General features: G+C 41.7%; 1 protein-coding gene across 1 annotated transcript in view; it reads left to right on the top strand.

Moving 5' to 3' along the window:
- KCNH5 (potassium voltage-gated channel subfamily H member 5) overlaps window positions 1–20789 on the top strand; it is a 162371-nt gene that overhangs the window by 105069 nt on the left and 36513 nt on the right. The window contains exons 9-10 of the mRNA XM_071426250.1: window positions 6812–7064; window positions 17571–17767. Of these exons, the coding sequence (XP_071282351.1) occupies window positions 6812–7064; window positions 17571–17767 (450 nt within the window). The remainder of the gene's footprint in view (window positions 1–6811; window positions 7065–17570; window positions 17768–20789) is intronic.

Below are 20789 nucleotides of genomic sequence, written 5' to 3'. Positions count from 1 at the left end.
CCAAGCTTCATGGCCAAAGAAAACTTCCACAACATTACCTGTGACAGTTGCACACAGTTCCCTGCTGGGAAGGACAGGTAAAAATCATTTGGACAAGCATTTTTGTTTTGTTGTAGAGGCTGCAGACGTTGTTGGTCGTTCCTTGCAGATAAGGACAAGGTGAACAAGGAGCTGTGGCTTACCTCCCAGAGCTGAGCTAGGAACAGGTACAGTGGGAATCCACAGATCTCTGGAGAGTGAGAGGCAGGAGAGATGCTCAAGATCTCATGGTCCTTCCCACAGGTCCATGAGTGGGGCCTGTGCCCTGGTAGAGCTTTCTGTTTCCCCTTTAAGGATTGTTTGCCTCTTGGACGCACTCTGCAGAACCAGGAAAGAGTATTCACAGTCATCTCTGCCTCTTGCATGTGATATCTTGGGATTAATACAGAATAAATGGTGAATTTGTCATGCTTGAGGAGATGCCAGGGCTATGGAGTCACTCATGAGTTTAATTCCTGAGGGAGTAAGTCCCTGAGTGGATGGGCCAGGCAATTTCCTGGGCACTGCCACCAAAGGGATGGAGCAGACAAAGGGGCTCTCAGTTCCACACCACATCTCAGGGAAGGTCTATCCACATCTGTTTTCATCCTTCATTTCCCTGAGTGTCTTTACACAAAATGAAGCCACCTCCAGAAGAAGCACAAAATGAAATAATGCACTGAACAATTCCATTCTTCCAAGGGTGCACAGAAACTGTTGTGACTTGAGAAATTCTTTGGTGTATGACACATTCTTTCTGATATTTGTTTTTCTTGTTTTATCTAAAAAGCCGGTTTTTGAGAATAGATTTCCCAGTAATGTGCTATCCCTTGCCCCATTAGAAGGCTGTGCAATAAGTTTGCTTGCTGTAGTTATGACAACAAAACTGAAAACTATAAAACCTTTAAATATGCAACCTTTAGGCAACCTGGGATCTACTACTTGAGATGATCCATGGATGTTATTAGTGTGCCACTTTTCAGTGCATTAGACAGACCAGTAGCCCCTGTGCAGGGGAACCACTTGATTCCTTAAAGGACATTTTGTTGCCTTTCATCTTGCCCTGATTTTCAAACCCTTAGACACATTCTATCTGTGTGGACAAAACTGAATTTAATGGACTCTACAGCCAACTTCTAGGGATTTTTAAAATTTCTTTAACCAGTTACTTGGTTAAAAAAACAAGTTAATTTTGTTATGATACCACTAAATCTATCAATTTGAATCACTGCTTCAGCTCATATATTATTAATAAGAAAACAAGCCAAACTCAACTTAGATGTGATTTTCAGATCTCAATTTCAGAGCATTTAAATCCAAGTGACCTTGGATCTTAGTGCAATTGAAACAGAGCACAGCATTGCTGCTGACATTCAGTTCTTAGGGCCAAGATATTCAGTGATGTGCTAAAGACTACCCTAATGCATGCAGGTTTAATTACTGCTCAGCTCCATACATCATCTTTGAGATCCTTACAAAATTACCTGATTATTACAGAAAAATGCTGTGATTTGCCAATCAGATGTTTTCTTACCTTTGTCTCTTTGGCCTCCATCCAGTGCTGAATGTTTTTGCCAGGCCTGAAATAGAATTCCATACTCATATGAGCCAAATCTTTCTAAAAAATCTGAGTAACTTGGTCAGCTGCCTAGAGAGTATTGTGGGTTTTTTGTAAAGAGCTGACCTTGATTCTGACTGCTGAATATGTCTGAAAACCGAGAGTGGCCTTTCTCCACAAAATAAAAAGACCTATCTGTGGCCTCAAATGGGTTTGAGGTTGGAGTTTATTTTCTTTATTTTCAAAGGTGGCATTTTTAGTATCTCTGATATTTGTTACAGTTATTCATTCAGGAAACAGTCCTAGTTATTGCACCATAGAATGTCAAAGCTCTTGGCTTGGTTATCAGTCAATATATTCCCAACATACAACCCCTAAATGTGGGAATCCTGTGTGCTGAAAGAGGATTGATAGCTAATGTTCATTATTCATTGGCCTCTGCCTTTTTTGTTGACAAGTCTTAACAGATTCTGTTCAGCCATCCTGTAGTGTTTTCCAGCTGGGGAAGATTTTTTAACAAATACTTAAACCTGTAAACCCATCCTAAAAGTTACTGTTTGGACGTGCTCTTAATCTGTGCAGTTTTTGTTTTGATTCATTTGCTTTTGTTTGAATTTTTTATAATCTCTGCTCCCTGTAGAGCTCTTTGAGCTGTTCAGGAAGCTTATCTTGAACTGCCTGCACATGCTGAGGAAATGGATGAGAGAGTTAAAAAATCAGATGGAACCTCCTGGGGAGTTTAATTCTACAGATCTCGAGCTGAAAAGACTGTGAGACCTTTTGTGCTAATTCCCTGTGAGTCTTTCAGAGCTGGTTCCTGCCTTTCCCAATTTATAGCAGCAACCACAAGCCATTCTCTCACTGTCAGCATTTTCCATATGAGATGGTCTAGAGATGATGGTGCTGTTGAGTCTTTGCTCTGGGAGTCGTCGTGCTGGGGTCTGTATGAGCTGGGTGCCAGGTGGGGATGGCAGAGCTCAGCAATTGTCTTACACTGACTTGGAGGAGATTCAGTTTCCTGTGCAAAGAGGGAAAGTGATAAATATTATTCTGTGCTTTCCTTTCTCCTCCCTCAGCTTTGGAGTGGGTCAGGTCTTTGTGGATACCCGTGTGCTGTTTAGGGAGCCTTGCTTCTTCTTTCCTGGTGAAATCAGAGAAGGTACAGCCAGCAAAGATTCTCCTCTGGGTAGAATTCAGCTTTCTCCTCTGATTTTGCACTGATATGTAGCAGGTTCTGTTCTTTCATGCTGCCTCGACACATAGGGGAGAGCTGGCTGCAAAGTCTGTGGCTGCAGATTTATTACAGAGCAAATTCTGTAGCAGCACAAGCACCTGTCCCCTCCAAGAGCTCCAAACCCCTCAGTTAGCACCTGAATACCCTGCCTGCTTACAAACTGCATGTTTCACTGCAAAAGGCCATGGGATCTCCAAGGAAATCTCCTCTTAAGAAATTTATCTTGGTGGGTTTTTGTTGTGCTGTTGGAAGAACACACAGGGCAGAACCAATGTCCCAGCTGAGCTTTGGTTCTGTTACCAGGATGTGTTGGAGGTATTTCCCTCACAGTGAAAAGACTGACTGACTGACTGAGCATTTCAGGATATCCTCTCCCTTAACCTGTTTTTTTTTTCATTTGTACCCATATATGTGCATTTGTACACAATATGGACTCAGGGACAGCCATGGTGCTACTAATTTGTATTTCTTTGGCTGCATGTTGCCTTAAAAATGCTGAGATGTCAGTGAGAACAATTCACAATAAGAATGCCCAAAGTCTTGTATTCTCAGTAACGGGTCATTTTCATGAATACTCACCTGAATTTGAAGTGCTCATTTGAAGAGTGTGCAGTAAACACATAGCTGAATGTTGCAATTGTCTATCTTTGCTCTTTTTTCCCTACGTGTATCTACATTTATCTATGGCAGTCAAAAATGCCTTGCCAAATCTTCTAGTATTAAATATTTGTTTTACTTGTCATCTGTTTCATTCTCTGTTCTCAATGCCTATGTAGCAGGCAAGAAAAATCAAATTAAGCATATTTGTTCCTGGCTAACTCTTAGATCATTACTCATTCACTGCTGATGTTGATAACTGCTGATATCTCCATATATCTCTGTACAGTGATTTGTCCTTAGGAGAATCACTTTATCATGACATCAGAAAATTCCTGAATTATGCTTTCTAAGACTGGCTTTTCTATGTGCAATGGATTTTTTCTCTCTCTCTTCATATTACAGCATGTAATGATAGATATGCTGCTCGTGTCTATTAAAAGAATAATTCTTTGAGTGTTCATTTTTAATACTCTATATTTAAGTCTGCATTTGTGAGGAAATTGTATGCTGCTTTGCATCCAAATGGCTTTTATTTTTGAGGGACACAATTATTTTACAGTCCAAACAAGCAAAGGGTCTTGGAATATCTCAGAATCTTACAGGAACAACCTCTGCATCAGTTTAACCCATTTTTTCTGCAGTTTGGAAGCTCAAAAGCTCAAGTTTGGTAATCAGTCATGTATGAACACAGACATTTTTCTTAAGAGCAATGTTTGAGAATTCCTAGCTCGTGGCCTTGTTAAGTCAAAAGCACTTAAATTTCTGAAAGTATTAAAGGGACATAAAAAACTTATAACCATGATTCAGGCCCAAGAGTAGATAAAAATGTTCAAAATCATCAATCATGGTAGAAAAGAAAGCAGAATTTTTCATTAAGTTACTATTGAGATGAAGAAAGATGGCATGTTTCTGTTTTATTGTAATAAAGACAAACTTTCTGTTTGATCCTCAGGTAAGGCTGAGGTGAAACAATCACTCTCAAAAGTAATTTTTTTTTTTTACTGAGAAACTAAGGTGTGCCCATATTTCTACTGGTAAATGGAATGACTCAGGTAAATAGACTTTTGTAGAATTGGCATTTGCCCCTGTTAAATTATGGAAATGTGATACAGAACATGGTCTACAGTGACTCAGATAAGATACTATTACTAATGCAAATGATGGCTTATAGAGAATATACCTCGTCAAATGTGTTTATTACTATTTTTCATGATAAAACATACTTATGCAGGGGATTTTACTGTGTTCTGTACAGCATTTTGTTACAGAAAAATACCATTAACTCAAATTGACTTACTCTGTGTTAACTAAAATAAAAACTAATGATCTGGTAGCTCTGGGAAGTTGGTTGTAAGTGAGAAAACCTCATGCGGGGGGAAGTTTCCAAAGAGAGCCTGTGCTTCACAGTGTTAGGCAGAAAAAGCATCTTCTATCTCTCTTGTTTATTCAAAATTGAGAGGTGACCTGGTCATATTCTATGAACACCTGCATTTGGAAGAGATTTATGAGTATTGCAGTTCTTTTATCTCAACAAGATCATAGATTCTCTGACTGTTGGCTGAAAATGGAAAAAAAAATTAGTTCAGAAACAACACGTTTTGAAAGAGAGTAGCTGTCCATTGGAACAAATACCCTGTATCATTTGCAAACTTCCAGGCTATAATTTTACCAGGTATTCTGGGATTGATGGGAATATTTGGAGTGGAAGAGGTTAGTGCAGATGGATACAGCAGCCCCTTCTCACCACACACTGTCATAGTACAGAGAATGGGAGAATAACTTCTGTTTCACCTTTCTGCATTCATTATGTCTTTGATCCCAAAGGCACTTTGATCTATCTGGATAAGAAAAGGACTAATTATTATTATTAAAATAGAAGTTATTTATTCTTTTCACATTCCGTGCTTTAGGAGATTTAGTAATGCTTTGCAGTAATTTGTTTTATACCTCTCCTGCATTAAACAGAAATTAAAATTGTGGCTTGAGTTCATTAACATGACCGTTTACCTCAAAGCTTAGTCAGGGTTACCAGAGTCTCCCTCTGCTATTATTCCATGATAGTCAACTCATTAACCCAGTGTCTCTGTCTCTTGCATTGTCTGCAGAGCAAGCTGCCAGATTAATTCCATATGATGGGAAATTAATCAGTACTATTGATCTGCAGTCTTCTTGATATGAGACTTCCAGGGTGCTCTTAGTCTCATGCTCTTTTCTATCATTTATTCTAGAAAAACATTAAGAGGCTTTATATGTTTCTAAGTGCAATTAGCTACTGTGGATTTTGGGGCTGTGAGAATGTTAGTGTGTTTAGGAGGGTGTGCAGATATTAAACACACAGTTTACAAACACAACAAAACCCACAGGTTTTCACTTTCTTTCTTCAGGTGTATTTGTGTTACTGTTTCAATAGGGAAAGCTATTTAAGGTAAGAAACTAGTTGAAGGTCTTATTTAATTGATCTACAATGAAGATGTCTTCATAACGGACAGTTCTTGACTCACCTTTACTTTACATTTCATGAGGTTTACAATATACTTCCTTTTTCCTCCAATCTCTTTGGATTTTCTGGTCTAGTAGGCCCTCCTGAGAGGGTAAATCCTTGTATATCTCACTGAAACTGAGCCCTGGGTGTGTTTGGACATGTGTTGGTAAGTGGTCACTACATCAAGACTTCAGAAAGTTGGGTTTTCTGAGTGTGAACAAAATGTGGTGGTTTTCTAGTGTGGATGGTCTGTCTTAGCATGTCCTCGAGCTCCTTCAGCTCTGTGAGTCTGTTCTGTGCTCCTGCAGGGATTGAGCATAGCAGCAGGCAGCCAGTCTGGGCACCAGGTGTGGAGGGACACCCACAGACAGGACAGAGCATTTCCACCTCTGGAAATGAGTGTGAGATTCTGGAAATGAGTGTGAGGGCAGTGAGGAGTGAGCAGAGTGTAACAGAACAGTCCTGTCTTCCACATCACCCTTTCAGACAAAGTGAAAGCAGTAGATGTGTGGGAAAAGACTACCCCAAAGCAGGATAAAACTCCCACCACAAGCTTTATCAAATGACAGGATGGATGGAGATGGATGGATGGATGGATGCATGGATGGATGGAGATGGATGGATGGAGATGGATGGATGGATGGATGGATGGATGGATGGATGGATGGATGGATGGATGGATGGAGATGGATGGAGATGGATGGATGGATGCATGCATGCATGGATGGAGATGGATGGATGCATGGATGGATACATTGATGGATGGATGGATGCATGGATGGATGGATGGTTGGATGGGTGGATTTCAAGATCCCCCTAAGGCACATCTTCAGACCCACCCATCCGGTTTATATCAAACAGTGGTGGCCTTGGTGTCCCATGCCCAGCTGATTATTTTTCCATCTTTTCTTTCACCCAGGTCCTGTCGATCTGCCCCAAGGACATGAGAGCAGACATCTGCGTGCACCTGAACAGGAAGGTTTTCAATGAGCACCCTGCCTTCCGGCTGGCCAGCGACGGCTGCCTGCGAGCCCTGGCTGTGGAGTTCCAGACCATCCATTGTGCCCCGGGGGACCTCATCTACCACGCTGGGGAAAGCGTCGATGCTCTCTGCTTTGTGGTCTCAGGATCCTTGGAAGTCATCCAGGACGACGAGGTGGTGGCTATTTTAGGTACTGTGATCTCTGCTGTGGTCTGTGTGTGTTTTCCTTTTGCTGAGGTTTGAATATTAACGAGTCTTGCCTAACATCAGCTGGGACTATGGGAAGGTAGCAGCTGTCATAAGATGGAGATGCTGTGCCTCCAGAGATCCTTCTCTAGAAGCAAATCCTTCATGTTTTGTGCCATTGGGAGTGCTCTTTCTGCCCAGTGGTCACAGCAACAGTGTCTCTGAGCAGAAGAGAATGGCATCTGTGTGCTTGACATGTTTTAAACAGAGGACATGCACATTGTTTTATCTTACTCCCTCAGGAGGATTTCCACATTAACCTTCACACTGAATTTTAATTTTCCTGTGTTCTAGCCCAGAATAACACCTGCAAACAGTCTCTGCAAGGAGGCAAAATTTTTGCTTGTAGTGAACTGGCTTTACAGAAAATAAAGAGTCTGATCTGACTTTGCAAAGGGATGGGGTTACACCATGTATCAAACAACAGTCATGAGAAGTCTGAGTAATGGGGGAATTCAGGTAAATCACCCTGCCACTCCACTGTGCTGTCTGGTTTTGGGAAAGAGCTCAGTGCAGACCCTCATTAGCTTGTATGGGACTGGGAAAGGTGTGGCATGTGGTGGGACTGAGTGGTCAGCACCATTGTGGAGGCAGGAATCCTCCTCAGAGGCAGAACTATGTGGAGGAAAAACTGGTGGCTCTGCAGAAAAACCTACCCAGAGTCTGTCTTGCCTGTTTCAAATAGACCCATTTATTGCAGAACTTATATCCTGTTGAATATTTGCCTTCTCTTAAGGTGGAGCTGAGGGCAAATCCAGTGGGTTCCTGGTCCTAGGGCAGCTGTCAGACCCCACTGAAGCTCTGTGCTGCTTCTTCCCTCTAAGGGTGGCTCCAGAGGGCTCCTGATGCGAGTCCCTAAAAATGTGTGTGTGCCTGGGGCTGGGGTGGGACTGGGCAGAGTGTGGATGGGGCTGCATGGGAACAGCTGCCCCAGAGCATCACTTGCATTCTCCCAGCTGGAGTGGGAGCTCAGGAAAACTCACATCCATGCTCTTTGGAAATATCTGCTGCACCTTTCTGTATTCTAGCGTACACTAAGTTTTTAAAAACAGAGGTTTAGTGTAAGAATGAATCTGTTACCATATTCAGATGTGAAATCATTATGATGAAAGCTCCTAAATCAACAATTTCCATAGGAAATTATTCTTTGTATTCCAGCTCACTGGACCATTTCATTTTTATAATTAATCTCAGCGATGATATCTTGTATTTGCTTACAGTTATTTAAAAAACAAAAGGCTTAAGAAGTAGCAGTATTTAAACAAAAAAATGTTTTCTACAATGAAAACAATAAGTATGTAATTTACTGAACTAAGAGCTATCACTCTTGGATTACATGCAAAACTTGATTGCAGTTACTAATGAATACTGTGTGTTTGGAATGTCAAGGCAGTAAGAACTTTTTGTTTCTACCTTTTAGATGTATTAAATCTAGTATCTATGTTAATCCCTGTTTGACCAGAGAGAATTTTAACCATATCTGGTTAAATGAATTACCTTTAATTGGCAGAAGTGCCTTCAATTCTTCCATGACTCAGAGCTGTGTTCATCATGTACTACAGGGATTGGCAGAACATGTAAATGTAACTTAAAGCAAGATAAACTGCTTCCTCTAGTCCTAGAACACACTGAAGAGTTTTTTCATGCTCTGACAGATTATTTAGCAGCATAGTGAACTGAGTAATTATGGGATATTTTGTCCTAAAAATTCACTTGTGGAAGAAAATCTCTCCCAGATGTAGCTGCAAAGGCATTTCTAGTGGCAGCTGTGGCACCTGAAACAGCAACTGCAGATCAGACACTGAAAAACATAATTTTTATTGATCTGTTCTGCCTTGAGAAGTTCAAGCACAAGGAACGTGAATCTGCCTAAGGGGGAGACCAGGTTTAAAAAATGACTAATGGGAAAACCTCACTACCTGCTTTGAACGCTCCAAGCATCTGCTGCCACACTGGTTTTCCCAGGGAAAGTCAACTTGCAGGACTGTGCTGCCAGTCTATCCATCTTCTCCACCTCCCAGTAGTGACCTAGAGTAGAGGAAATGCAATAAGTATCCTTTGGAAACTTGTCCTCATTAATTTCCTCGATGAGAACAGGAATGAACAGGACATTCTGTCTGCAGCCTCTGCTCCTCGCAGAGGAAATAATAGTGCAATGTGGTTGAATACAGTAGTGTGTGATTTGCCTTACTTAAGGAAAGAGAGAGGGAGAAGGGGTGTTTTGTCTTTTTTCAACCATGCTCACCCACAGATGGATAGTCTGGTGTATTTTTACATGTGGAATATCCAAGAGAAGTGAGTCAGGTGGGGACATTAAAACAGGTTAAGAACCATCATGTCCTATCTCTGACATTCGTGCTTCCGTCTGAAGTGCAGGGCTTCATCCTCCCTCAGGTCCTGGCATGAATCACTCCATGGATTTTGCTGCCTTTTCCCTTTGTCCATCTTCCCTTATCATGTTCCTTTGCCTGCAGCCAGGGTGAGTTGGCACATCCAGCCTCCCTGCCTGCAGAAACGGTGTCCTCAGGAGACTTGGCATCCTGTCCAGGTGCTTTCCTTTTTTTTCCACCTTCATGGAACAACCATTCTTTCTTTCAGCAGCTTTCTTCCTGCCTCAGCAGTGCCAGCTTTGGTGCTCCCTGTGCTTGAAATCAGGTGGAGCCTGGTGATTGACAGGGCAACTTGCAGCACTGTGAAATTTGGTTCCCCCCAGTTTGATTTTGTTCTCATTTGTGGATAATTAAACACCCAGCCGCTGCAGTAATCAGCATTACAGAAAACACTGACAGTAAGAGAATGAGTCCAATTGTAGACCTGCAGATTTTAGGACTCATTAAAGGAGATATCCAGGTGCCCCATTATGTTCTCCTCATTAGTTACCTTCCCTTCTCGAGGGCAGTGTCCCACCTTTTGCAGGTCCTGGCTGTAGCAGGGAGCTCTCCACGTGCAGAGCTGGGGTGCTGCTGCTACACTGGGGAAAAGGAGACACGGACATTTTAACATCACTCATCTGCAGCTGCCAGGAGAATGGAGAAGGGCAAACAGTCTTGTCTCTAATTATCCAAACTTTCCCAGCAAGGGAGGTGACCCTGAGAAGGCACGTCAGTAATTTTCCACCGTCTCAAGCAGGAGTAAACAATTTAACTGGCATTGCTCTGCATGGGGAGGTGTTACCAGCAAAGCATCTCAGGGAGGACCAGGGGTTTGGAGTCCCCAGGCTAATGAAAAGAGGCATCAGCTACCAGAGGGCACCTCATAATTCACCCTGCTGCAATTAGCCTGAATTTGCTCCTGATGAGGAGTTACACATCGGTGGCAATGCCAACCCAGTGGCTCTGAAAGTTGCTTTCCAGCTCCTGTTATTTGCACAGCTGGCTGTTTAAGTTGTGCAGTAACTTAAACTGGGCATATTGATTAACAAGGTTTAAAGAAGTTGTTTTTTCAGCAGAAAAATAATGGTCTACTGCGTTCAGATGTTGATTGTAGGAATTGATCAAAAATATTGTTCAAGCTGCATAGCGATAAAAATATATTGAGCAGTGAAATCCTGGTGGGGGTTGCTGCTGAGTGAACTCAGTATGATAGTCAAGTCAAAATGAATATAAATGTAAATGTTTCAGCCACACTTCGGGTCCTGATCCTATTCAGTTATTTGCCTTGATGTATTGCATGGTAATTTGCAGCATGTTCTGCATAAAATTCCAGAGTAACCCATTGTTGATTGTTAGAGAAACCAGACCTTATTAAAGGTCTGCTTCATTAATTAATTATTTCCTAATTTTTTATCTGGGAAGGGAATATGATGCAGTAGCAGAGGAGTAAAGGAAGTTTCTTGAGTTTGGTTTGGTGGGTGAAAATCAGGATGAGTCTTTTTCTGCTCTTAATGCTACTTGTGTTTGGAGATCAAAAGATTGATAAAAGATCTCCCACCAAATGACACAGAGAAAAGTTCTTTAGAGGAAGAGCAAGTAGCAGCTCCCATTTGGGTGAGCAGGAATCCCAGGAGCTCCATAGCTCTCATCCATGGCATTAGCAAGATGATATTTGGTATCCATGCTTCAGTACTCTGAATTTCCATGCCTGGGCAGCCGGGCATGTGCTTTGTGCAGGACAAGACTGACTGTGCATGTGGTGCACTTTGTGGCATGGAAACCTGCTAGTCCAGTTCCATCTCACAGTATTAGTGGCTAATTGCCTGATTTTAATTTGTTTAGTTGCAGCTTGGGTTTCTTCTCAAGTGGAATGAGGGTGGAGGAATTGGCCCCTGTGTCAAATCAGCTCTTGTTAATTTATACTGAACTTTTGTGTTGTTTTCCATGTGAAGTCGACCAAGGCAGACTAATTGTGAACATTTCCCCAGGTTAGTAGCATGCACCTGGTAGCAATTTACAGAACAGGCTGTGTCCTATTTCATCTATAGGAAAAGTCCCCTGTGTTCCAATGAGTTAAAGCTCTAAATTAACTAAGAGGAAAATTCATAGAGGAAAGGGTTGCGGTTTTTTTTCAGCTAGCAGAACTGAAATAATTAATGTGATTTAGGCTGGGTTTTAAGTGCTGAATCTGAAAGTATTTTGCAAAATATGAAGGGTTACTGGTCTGAAAACGAGTGTGATTTGCTGGTCTGCACTGTGCAGTTCTCCTTAAGTGCCTTGGAAACAGTCAGATCTTCCAGGTCTGGGTTGACATCTGCAGTACTGTTATAAGATTTAGTCCTACTGATGCTTGTTCAAAAGTGTCATTAGTTCTTGCTGACAAACCTGAATTTTTCATATTGTTTTGTAAATTTAATGTATTTTTGTGTCTCTGCATGATGGTTAATTATGATAAGAAACATCAGTCTTAATTTAGTGCCAGCTAGTGTGTAACAGATTTGATCCACAGCCTCCAGAGTCAGAAAGATTCCTTTCTCTGAATTGATATGTTTTTGGATTAGACCTGCATGCTTCACTGCCAAAACTTGAAAGTCTTGCCAGCACAAGAATAGGAAAATTATTTAAAAATCGTGTGGTACAGTTCTTTTAAATCAGACTAACAGTTTGAGGCAATCTGATTTGCCCTATGAGTTTTCAAGGTGGTAGGAATGGTCATGCTTTCAGGTTTATTTCCTCAGTCAGGAAAGATAGAAACCTATTTCTATATAAAATCAAAATGGAAATAACCTGTCTCTAGGAGCTGGGTCTTTTAGAAGGATGTGAGGCAGTGATGATACTTGCACAAAATCTTTCTGGCCTTTGGGCCCTGCTTGCAGCAGTCCTGAATGCTGGAAGAAAGGTAATTCCTTTGTGTTTCCAGGTGCAGATGGGGAAGGTTGCACTGTGTTAAATAATGCAAAGTACCTTTGCCAGCATGGACCAGGGCTTTGGCACAGTTTCTTGTCATTGCTGCTTTAGTGACTGCTTGACAATGCCTCAGAGGCTGGAAATGCTGTTTTCTCCTGTCATTCTGCCCTTTCACGTGCAGCCCCACAGAAGTTTATGTGGGTTTATGGGTTTATGTGCAGCTCAGTGATCAGCTCTGGTCTGATTTTCAAGGAAGTTCTGGCCCTTCTGGATGCCCCAGAAGAAGTTGAGGCAGAAACATTCACAGGGGCAAGAAGACCTCTCTCACAATTTGGTATCATCTCTGTGCATCTTGGGCTGTGCTGGCAGTGATGTTCCAGATGGGAAGTGCACCTGATGGATTTGCACCACTGCATCACCTTCTCCAGACACCCTCTTTAAGGAGAAACCAGCATTTCAGCTAAGCCAAATATCTTGGGGTGACTTCATGGTTTGGTGTCCCCTATTTTTCCCAGATTTGTTTCCTCCCAAATTTGTCTCCAACCAGGACACCCAGAAATCCAGCCAGCCCAGCAGCCTGTCTCCAAAAGTGGTCAATAGCAGAAGTGCAGGAGAAAGTAGGAAGGTGAAATAAGGAAACTGTGATGCTTCCCCAGAATGTTTCCAACCCTCCACTGGACAGTATTTCACTCAGAGGGAAATCTTTTGTGTTTAGTAGCCACAGATGGATTTTATTCCATGAATATATTGCATCATTTTGTAAACCTGTGCTACCAGTCCCAGTGTGCCATGGTAAGGAGATGCAGAACTGCTCACTGACCCATCTCAGAGCTGCTCTGGGTGACAGGAGCTGATTCACTCCCTGCTCATTGGGTTTCTACATCAGTTTGGGACATGTCTGTCCTGCAGCAGGAGGTTTCACTGCAGATACATAGAAATGTGAATTTGTATGAATATAGACACCAATATATGTAATTATGACCTCCACTTGTGTGCATGCTGCCATCACTTCATGGTATTTGGCCCTTGAGCTGATTGAATGAACATTTTCTCTCTGTGGTACAGTTTTACTGATCTGCAAACAACATCAGCCTTTGCTTTTCATGAGCAGTGTAAGATTTGAGTGCATCCTGATGGGAAGCCAACATCATTCATCATGTCTGGCTCGTGCTAGCGTGACTGGTGAGGCTTTGTAGATATTTTCAAATGGTTAAAGGGTAGCTGGTTTATTAGCTAAGACTGCACAAAAAAAAAAAAAACCCACCTCCTTAAGAAGACTTGGTCCTCTTTATGTGTTTTACCCAGTGCTATTTCCCACCAAGAATTTATTCTTTAACTGCCTGCCTAAGCTTTCTTCCAAAGAATCCATCAAGCTCTTATTTCTGCTAGGATATTTATTAGCTCAGTTTCTGTCCCCATCTGAAGGAGGATAAATTTTTTCTCTGCATAAATACACATGTGGATTCTGAGATGTTGTTTAAACAGAGTGTTTCTGAGTGTTTCATTCCATCTGCAAGCTCTGGAGGGTTCCATAAAGCCTTTAAGAATTTTTCTACCTGAAAGGTCCAGGCATGAACTCCTGACTGGCAAATTGGCAGGTCAGTCATGGTGTAAGGCTGCAGAGAACATCTGTTCCCCCCAAATGTATTTGGCAAGGTTATCAGAATAGAGAAGATAGAACAGTGCATAGAAATATCCTGACAGCTGCATACCATCTGATTGTCCCTGAATATATTTATGTGAATATGCATGAATATATATGTATATTTTATGTACATACATAGTATTAAGAATTATAGCAATGTTGGTATTTCAGCAAAAATTATGCCTGCCACCTTCACATGTCCTCTTGTTGCAAAAATCTGAATTTTTATGATCTTAGTGGTCTTTTCCAACCCAATGATTCCATAATTCTGTAGATGTGGCATTTAGGGGCATGTTTTAGTGTGGATTTGGCATTGCTGGGTTAAGGGTTTGACTTGACGGTCTTACAGGTCTTTTCCAACCCAAAGGATTTTATGTTTCTATGCTGTGTAAAATGCATGCAAGCAGGTCCCTTGCACTCTGATTTACAGCATTCCTTCTTCCAGCGATGCTTTGGGCACTGTGAGCAGGGGCAGGAAGGTTTCCCAGAGGGAAAGGGGTTTGGGAAGGGTTTGCCCTTATTCAGAAAGTACTCAGGACAGGGCAGATTTGGGAGGGCATGTCCTGAGGTCTCAGTAAATCTCCAGAGAATCTGTGGATATTGTGCAGGCTGCATAAATATCCACCTCTGCATTCCCAGCTCAGCCCCAGCAGCACTTCTCCTGGAGCTCTGAACATCCCCTGCAAGTGAAAAATTCTTGTCTGTGTCTCTGGGTAGCTGTGTCAGACCTAGACAGTTAAATTTTCTGTTTTGCAACCCTGAAAATTTTGTTTTTATTTAGTTGCAATGTGTAAAATTACCCTCAGAATCATGGAATGGGTTGAGACACCTTCCACTAGACCAAGTTGCTCAAAGCTCCATCCAGCCTGGCCCCGAGCATTTCAGGGATGGGGCACCCACAGCTTTTCTGAACATCCTGTTCAATGCCTCACCACCCACTGAGTAAAGAATCCTTTCCTAACTTCTGATCTTGTCCTGAGTGAGAAATTACCTCTCTGCACAGTGAACTCCAGTTAATAGGGATAAAGTATAGTGCATTAATCTTTGTATTTATGAAAGAAGAGGCATTGTTTTGGAGAATCTGGTATGTTTTGTTTTCATTCTGTACATTCCTTAGCACATTTATAACCAGCAGACAAGCTCAGAAGTGTGTGTGTGAAATGTGAAATTCAAGATCCCTTAAAGGCTTCCAAGATTTTGTGCTTTCTGAGGAGTATAAACCACAATGTAAGAGGAGTTTAGAGTTTCACCCTTCAAATGCAGTGAGTGGTGGCTCATGGAAGAGTGAATAAATTCAGTTCATTGTGTCCCAACCTTTAAGTCCCAACCAGTGCAGTCCCACATCCCTGCCACACTGAAGGACACCAAGATCTTCTCAAGCTTATGAATATTATTTCATTTATCCATGGTCTATATACAGATTCTGTAACACACTGTTGTCCTGAGTTTTGGGGTGAGCATCCACTGCTTTCAACCTCTTGGTTAAATTAACTACATATTAGCCTAAATTTGAAGAGAGAACAAGTGGTTTGTTCACATTTCAGTGGTAAAATCAAAGTCTTTTAACTGCACTCTGCATTGAAAGCAGGACTCAGCTCTGTCCTGTGTCCACCTCAGAGAGCAAATCCATTAAGCAATTTTCTGCATTTCAGAGATGGACTGTTTTCTATAAATTATGTAACTCTGTTGAGCATGTCTGTAAACTGGGTTTTGAACTCTAAGTAGAGACAAGGACAATTAACTGCAAAAGGTAATTTCAAAACAGTACATTGGATAAATTATAATGTTACTATAAAATGCTCTGTATTAAGGAAAACATTTTAAAGCACCTTGTTTTATAAATTATACCAGCTGTGTTATGTATTGTAGTTAAATTTAATTACATAAAAATATGTAGAATCAAAAGCAGCTCAATGAGATACAGTTATAACCTTTCTAAGGGATGATTCTGTTATAGAGACATTTTTTGGAAAATAAAAGCAGAGAAGGGAAGATAAGGACTTGCACATTTTATTCCACTCTGCCTGAGAAATGTTAGATATGTTTTACTGGATACAATACCGAAAGCAGAATTGGAAATAGAGAAATAGAGCCTCTGACCTCTAAAATTAATAAGGTTGGATAGATTATCCCTCTGGTCTGTATTTCCACAATAGAGTGGAGCAAAATGTTAAAAGTTCTTAAAAGAGGAAGTACTAAAATCCATTACCTTTTTTATGCCAAAACTGGAACATCTCTAACCTTCACCAAGGGGCTGCTCGAGGTGCCTGAAATCAATAGCCACTGGCTGACTGATCTGAGTTCTCTTTTAATAACTGCTAAAATATAGAGCTGGGATATCTCTGGGATCTGAAACAAAATAACACCCTTTGTACCATGGTTTCTGCTTCAGGATTTGAGGAGTCAGCCGCAAACCACACACCAGGGTCCTGGCCAAACCCAGGCAGCAAGAGGCAGCTTTGGAATGTTTCAGTGTGTTTTCTGTTGCCTCTTCTCAGAACAACCAGAAGGTCCAAACCTGAAAGCTTATCTCCAACCTGCACTCATGCTGGGCTTCTGGTTGGGTCGGAAGTGGGATTTTGAATCTGGTGTCCTCATCCTCTTCTCCTGCCTGAGTGTCTAGCACAGGTGTGGGGGGTGTGGATTCCTTGCAAAGGAAAGAAAACTGGGCTAAGTCAGAGAATTCCCAGTCCCTGGAGCTCTTCTGTCCATGGCACTGGACTACAGCTAGTCCCAAATCCTCCTCAATCAGCTGTTCTGCTGCACTGCAAAACTAGCCTTAGGTGTAATTTTCCCCCCTGGTTAAGGGGGAATATACATGTAAGTGTCTCAGATGTCAAACCCTCTCTTACTCAATAAACACTGAAATACAGACTTAAGCCTAATCCTTTACTTAAATGGATGAATTTGGGTTTAGAACTATACTTTTGGATGTGTTTAAGATTTAGGAGTGGTTATTTTAAAGTTAACAGTCTCAGTGAGGCTTTTGGTGGGTTTTCCAGAAGGAGTGTTACCAATGACCCTGAATTAAAAATGTTAAAATGTCCTTTAAAATGTGGTCCTTGGGCCCTGGAAGCTGGCTCCTGCCCCTCACTGTAGAGCCGTGAGGATGAAAGAAGCTAGATGTCAGAAGGTTTTTGTAAGACCAGGACTCCTAAATCACTTGGGAACAGACACCTGAAATATTCAATCACCTCAACATTATTTAAGTGCTCATTATATTTGGTAGCCTTTGAAAAATCCATTACTTGAATCCTCAGCTACAAGGAGACCTTTACAATCTGGCTCTTATGCTTTGTGACACTTCACAGAGCAATCTCTAAATACCTTAAAAACCTGGGGCTACTGCTAAGGATGCTCAAGTACCTCAGCTAATTTTAAAACTTTTACCCCCATTAGTTTTCATGGCTGGGAGCTTGCACTGGGATAATTGGGAGCATAACACAGGTTGTGAAAAAATCATCTGTGTGCTGAGAAACTCTGCCTAAGCATTACCTTTTAACAAATCTGCCCTTCTTTTTTTCAGGTAAAGGTGATGTGTTTGGTGATATCTTCTGGAAGGAAACCAGCCTGGCCCATGCCTGTGCCAACGTTCGGGCTCTGACCTACTGCGATTTGCATATAATTAAGCGAGAAGCCTTGCTGAAAGTGCTGGACTTTTACACTGCTTTTGCCAACTCCTTCTCGAGGAACCTCACGCTCACCTGCAATCTGAGGAAGAGGGTAAGCTCCTTATTTTCCCCTTCCTCTCACCAGGTGCTTGCAGTGTTTAACAACCCCCCATTTCCTCCTGGTGTTTTCAGGTCATCGCAGATTGAGTGGCCTTTCGATAAATGCTCTTGTCACTGTTGGTAATGATGGCTCAATAAAAGTTACCTGTAGATTTGCAGCTCTGGAGAGCAGTCCTAGCAGGATGACATATGGATTGCATTTCTTTTCCTTTTCTTCATAGTTGCTGGTTTTCATTTTGTTGGTTTTTTTCCACCCCGTCGCATAAATGTATAAAGTCATATTTTATAGAATCCAGATTTTGGATTTGTCAAAGTTGAAGTCTCTAAGATACAGTTCAGAGGACAATCTGATAGATGTCCATGTTATAGACCAACTAAGAGAAATTTGTTGATGTTATATAAATAAAATACACTCATCAAAGGTACTGTATTAATACCTGCTTCTCACAGTTGCATAGTCTAGAATTTTAATATGGCAAAGTTAATAAAGCCGGGTAGTGATTTTACATTCACAGCTCACTTCTTAAACCCTCCTGCTCATTTTATAATCAATCAGCAATGCTCACTATCCATTAGTCCTTTCAAAGAACACTCCATCTGAAAATTAATTAGCTATAAAGACGTATCTTGAAAACAGGTTGAGGGATCCTTTAATTCACATTGCGGCTGCAAAATTTCATCTTTATGATTTTTTTTTACGATTGATGAGAGTTATATAAATTTCATTTGCATAGAGAAATCTCGTAACAATGATTTATAGATTGCTGAGCATTAGCTGTGATCCTCTAGCTGCTGAAACACGTTTTTCTGCAGCTCTACCTTGGGCATCTCACCTGATAATGTACCAAGGCGACCTCAGTATTTCACAAGACCATTTCAGCCTCTGCAGTAAGAGGACTTCAACACAACTACAATTTTACTTTTTTAAGTCTAGTTTCTCTCTGGCCACTGGAGCTGCTTTCAGAGGAGGTTTCAATTTCTGTGCATCACTTGTGCTCATTAATACCCCAAGTGTAGCACAAAATACCCATGGCAAGAAGCAGATGCAATGGGATTACAGTGCCCCTCTGTCTGTGCTGGAGCCTGAAGGAGCTGAGTTATAATCAGGTTTGGTTCCAGCTTGTCAGCTTACCTCTGACTTGAGGTTGTTAGCTCCACTTCAGACCTGAAGGAGGGCTTTGGGGCTTGGAAGCTGGTTCATGATTTCTAGCTTATCACTTCTCTGTTGATAAGAAGTGCTCTAAGCCTTGACTTCAGCATTCCCCCTCTTGCCATCTCACCAGCTACAGCCCTGCAATGACAGCTCTGCTCAGGCATTGCTGATGGTGATTTCATGGGACAAGATAATGCCACTATACTGTACCAAAATGTATTCTTTCCTTCTTAAAACTGTGAACCTGTCACTCCAGCTGGCTTCCTGAGAAAAAACATGGACATGTCTATTCCTGACAGGGCAGTGAGCTGGAGTTCAGCTCTGCAGTCCAGGGATGCATATGGGGAGTAGCCTCTTGGCTAAGTCGTCACAGAATTTCTTCTAATTTTCTCCCTTTCTTCTCAGAATTTGTTCCTCATTTTTTTAAGGAAAATTGGTTTTCCTGCAGGGCCCTGGCATGGAGAATCACCCAGGAGAAACTCATGGAATTCCAGTTGCCAGTATAGGTGCTGTTTAGCTCAGTGTCAGGTACACGGACTTTGACATGGGGCAGTGACTCCCAGTGAGAAGGAACAGCATTCCTAAAGAAACTTGGGATTTTGCAGAAAGAAAGGAAATGCTGTCTGGGGGAATGTGTGGGCAATATGTGAGAGTGGATGGAGAGTCAAAGAAGGGTTGTGTCAATGTGGAACATGCAGAGTTGAGTTAATTTCATTAAAAATTGGTTGATGGTGTCAAGGGTAGTCACCAATCACCTTCATAGCTCATGAAGGATGGATATTCTGGGAGGAACCAGTTTGGGTTCCCAGTTTGGGATTGGAAAACCATCCCCTTTTGATTTCACAGAGTCCATGATCCCTAACTTTTAAATACCTCACGTCCATCAGCTGAACTCCACTCCCTCCTGCAGTTGCAGTCAATAACTGTTTGGGAAGCAGCCTGGCATTGCAGTCAGATGCGCTCAGCCAGAGCCTGCTTTGCAGAAATTCTGTGTTTTGTTCCTGGGCACAAAATAGATCATGCTAAATTCAACACCAGGGACACAACCCAAGTCCTGTTACATAAAGATATTCAGGGGATTGTTTCAAACCTCCTATCTGCTGGAAGGATACGTGATTCCCTGTTGGGAATCACAGAAGCGTTTGGTGGTGAGTTCACCCCAGAGGAAAATCGGTGCCATTCAGGACAGGTCCATCAGGTGAACAGAAAGCAATTGTTCAGGCACTGAGGCTGGGCTGACAGCTGCACTGTGCTGCAGCAGCTTGTGCTGGAGTCATGGGGCCTAAATGGAAAGAAAATCATTGTCTCCTTTAATTGATTTCTATAGAAATATATACTTAGCACTTTTTCTACATAGTCATCACTCATAAGGTTTGACATTTAATTATAACTTAAATAAACTCCTTGGGGGTTTGTGCCTGAGAAAATGGCTGTTCTCACTGTCAAAAATACATAGGCAGAAGTGTTGTTGCACCAGGTCTGCTCTTTGAAACACATATCCATGGATTTGGGTGCACACACAATGTGTTTGTGCTGCCCTGTCCCTCAGCCAGCACTTTGATGCAGTCCACAGACTGCAAAACATTTAGACGTTCAAAAGGCTAATAAATTAATAATAGCACTGAGCACAAAAGGTTATTTCCACATGACAGGGAAGCTAAAGTCTTGTTGAAGTGGGGAAATAATGTTTTCTCACTCCCAAATAGCATTTAGAGCCTGGCATGTTGAATGACCTCCTTAAGGCATCTGCTCAGCAAAAGTATTGCAGCATATCATGTTTAGTGCTCTGATATCTTTACAGCATGTCTGATATCATTAATGCACACTCCAAGGCAGTACCAGGACTTTGAACCTTTTTTTT

The sequence above is a fragment of the Agelaius tricolor genome, unplaced genomic scaffold (genome assembly GCF_023055355.1).
Source record: "Agelaius tricolor isolate 1412-34295 unplaced genomic scaffold, bAgeTri1.0.p SCAF_5, whole genome shotgun sequence".
Classification (NCBI taxonomy): domain Eukaryota; kingdom Metazoa; phylum Chordata; class Aves; order Passeriformes; family Icteridae; genus Agelaius; species Agelaius tricolor.
Note: the sequence above shows the minus strand (reverse complement) of the source record. Positions and strands in the feature narration are given on the sequence as shown.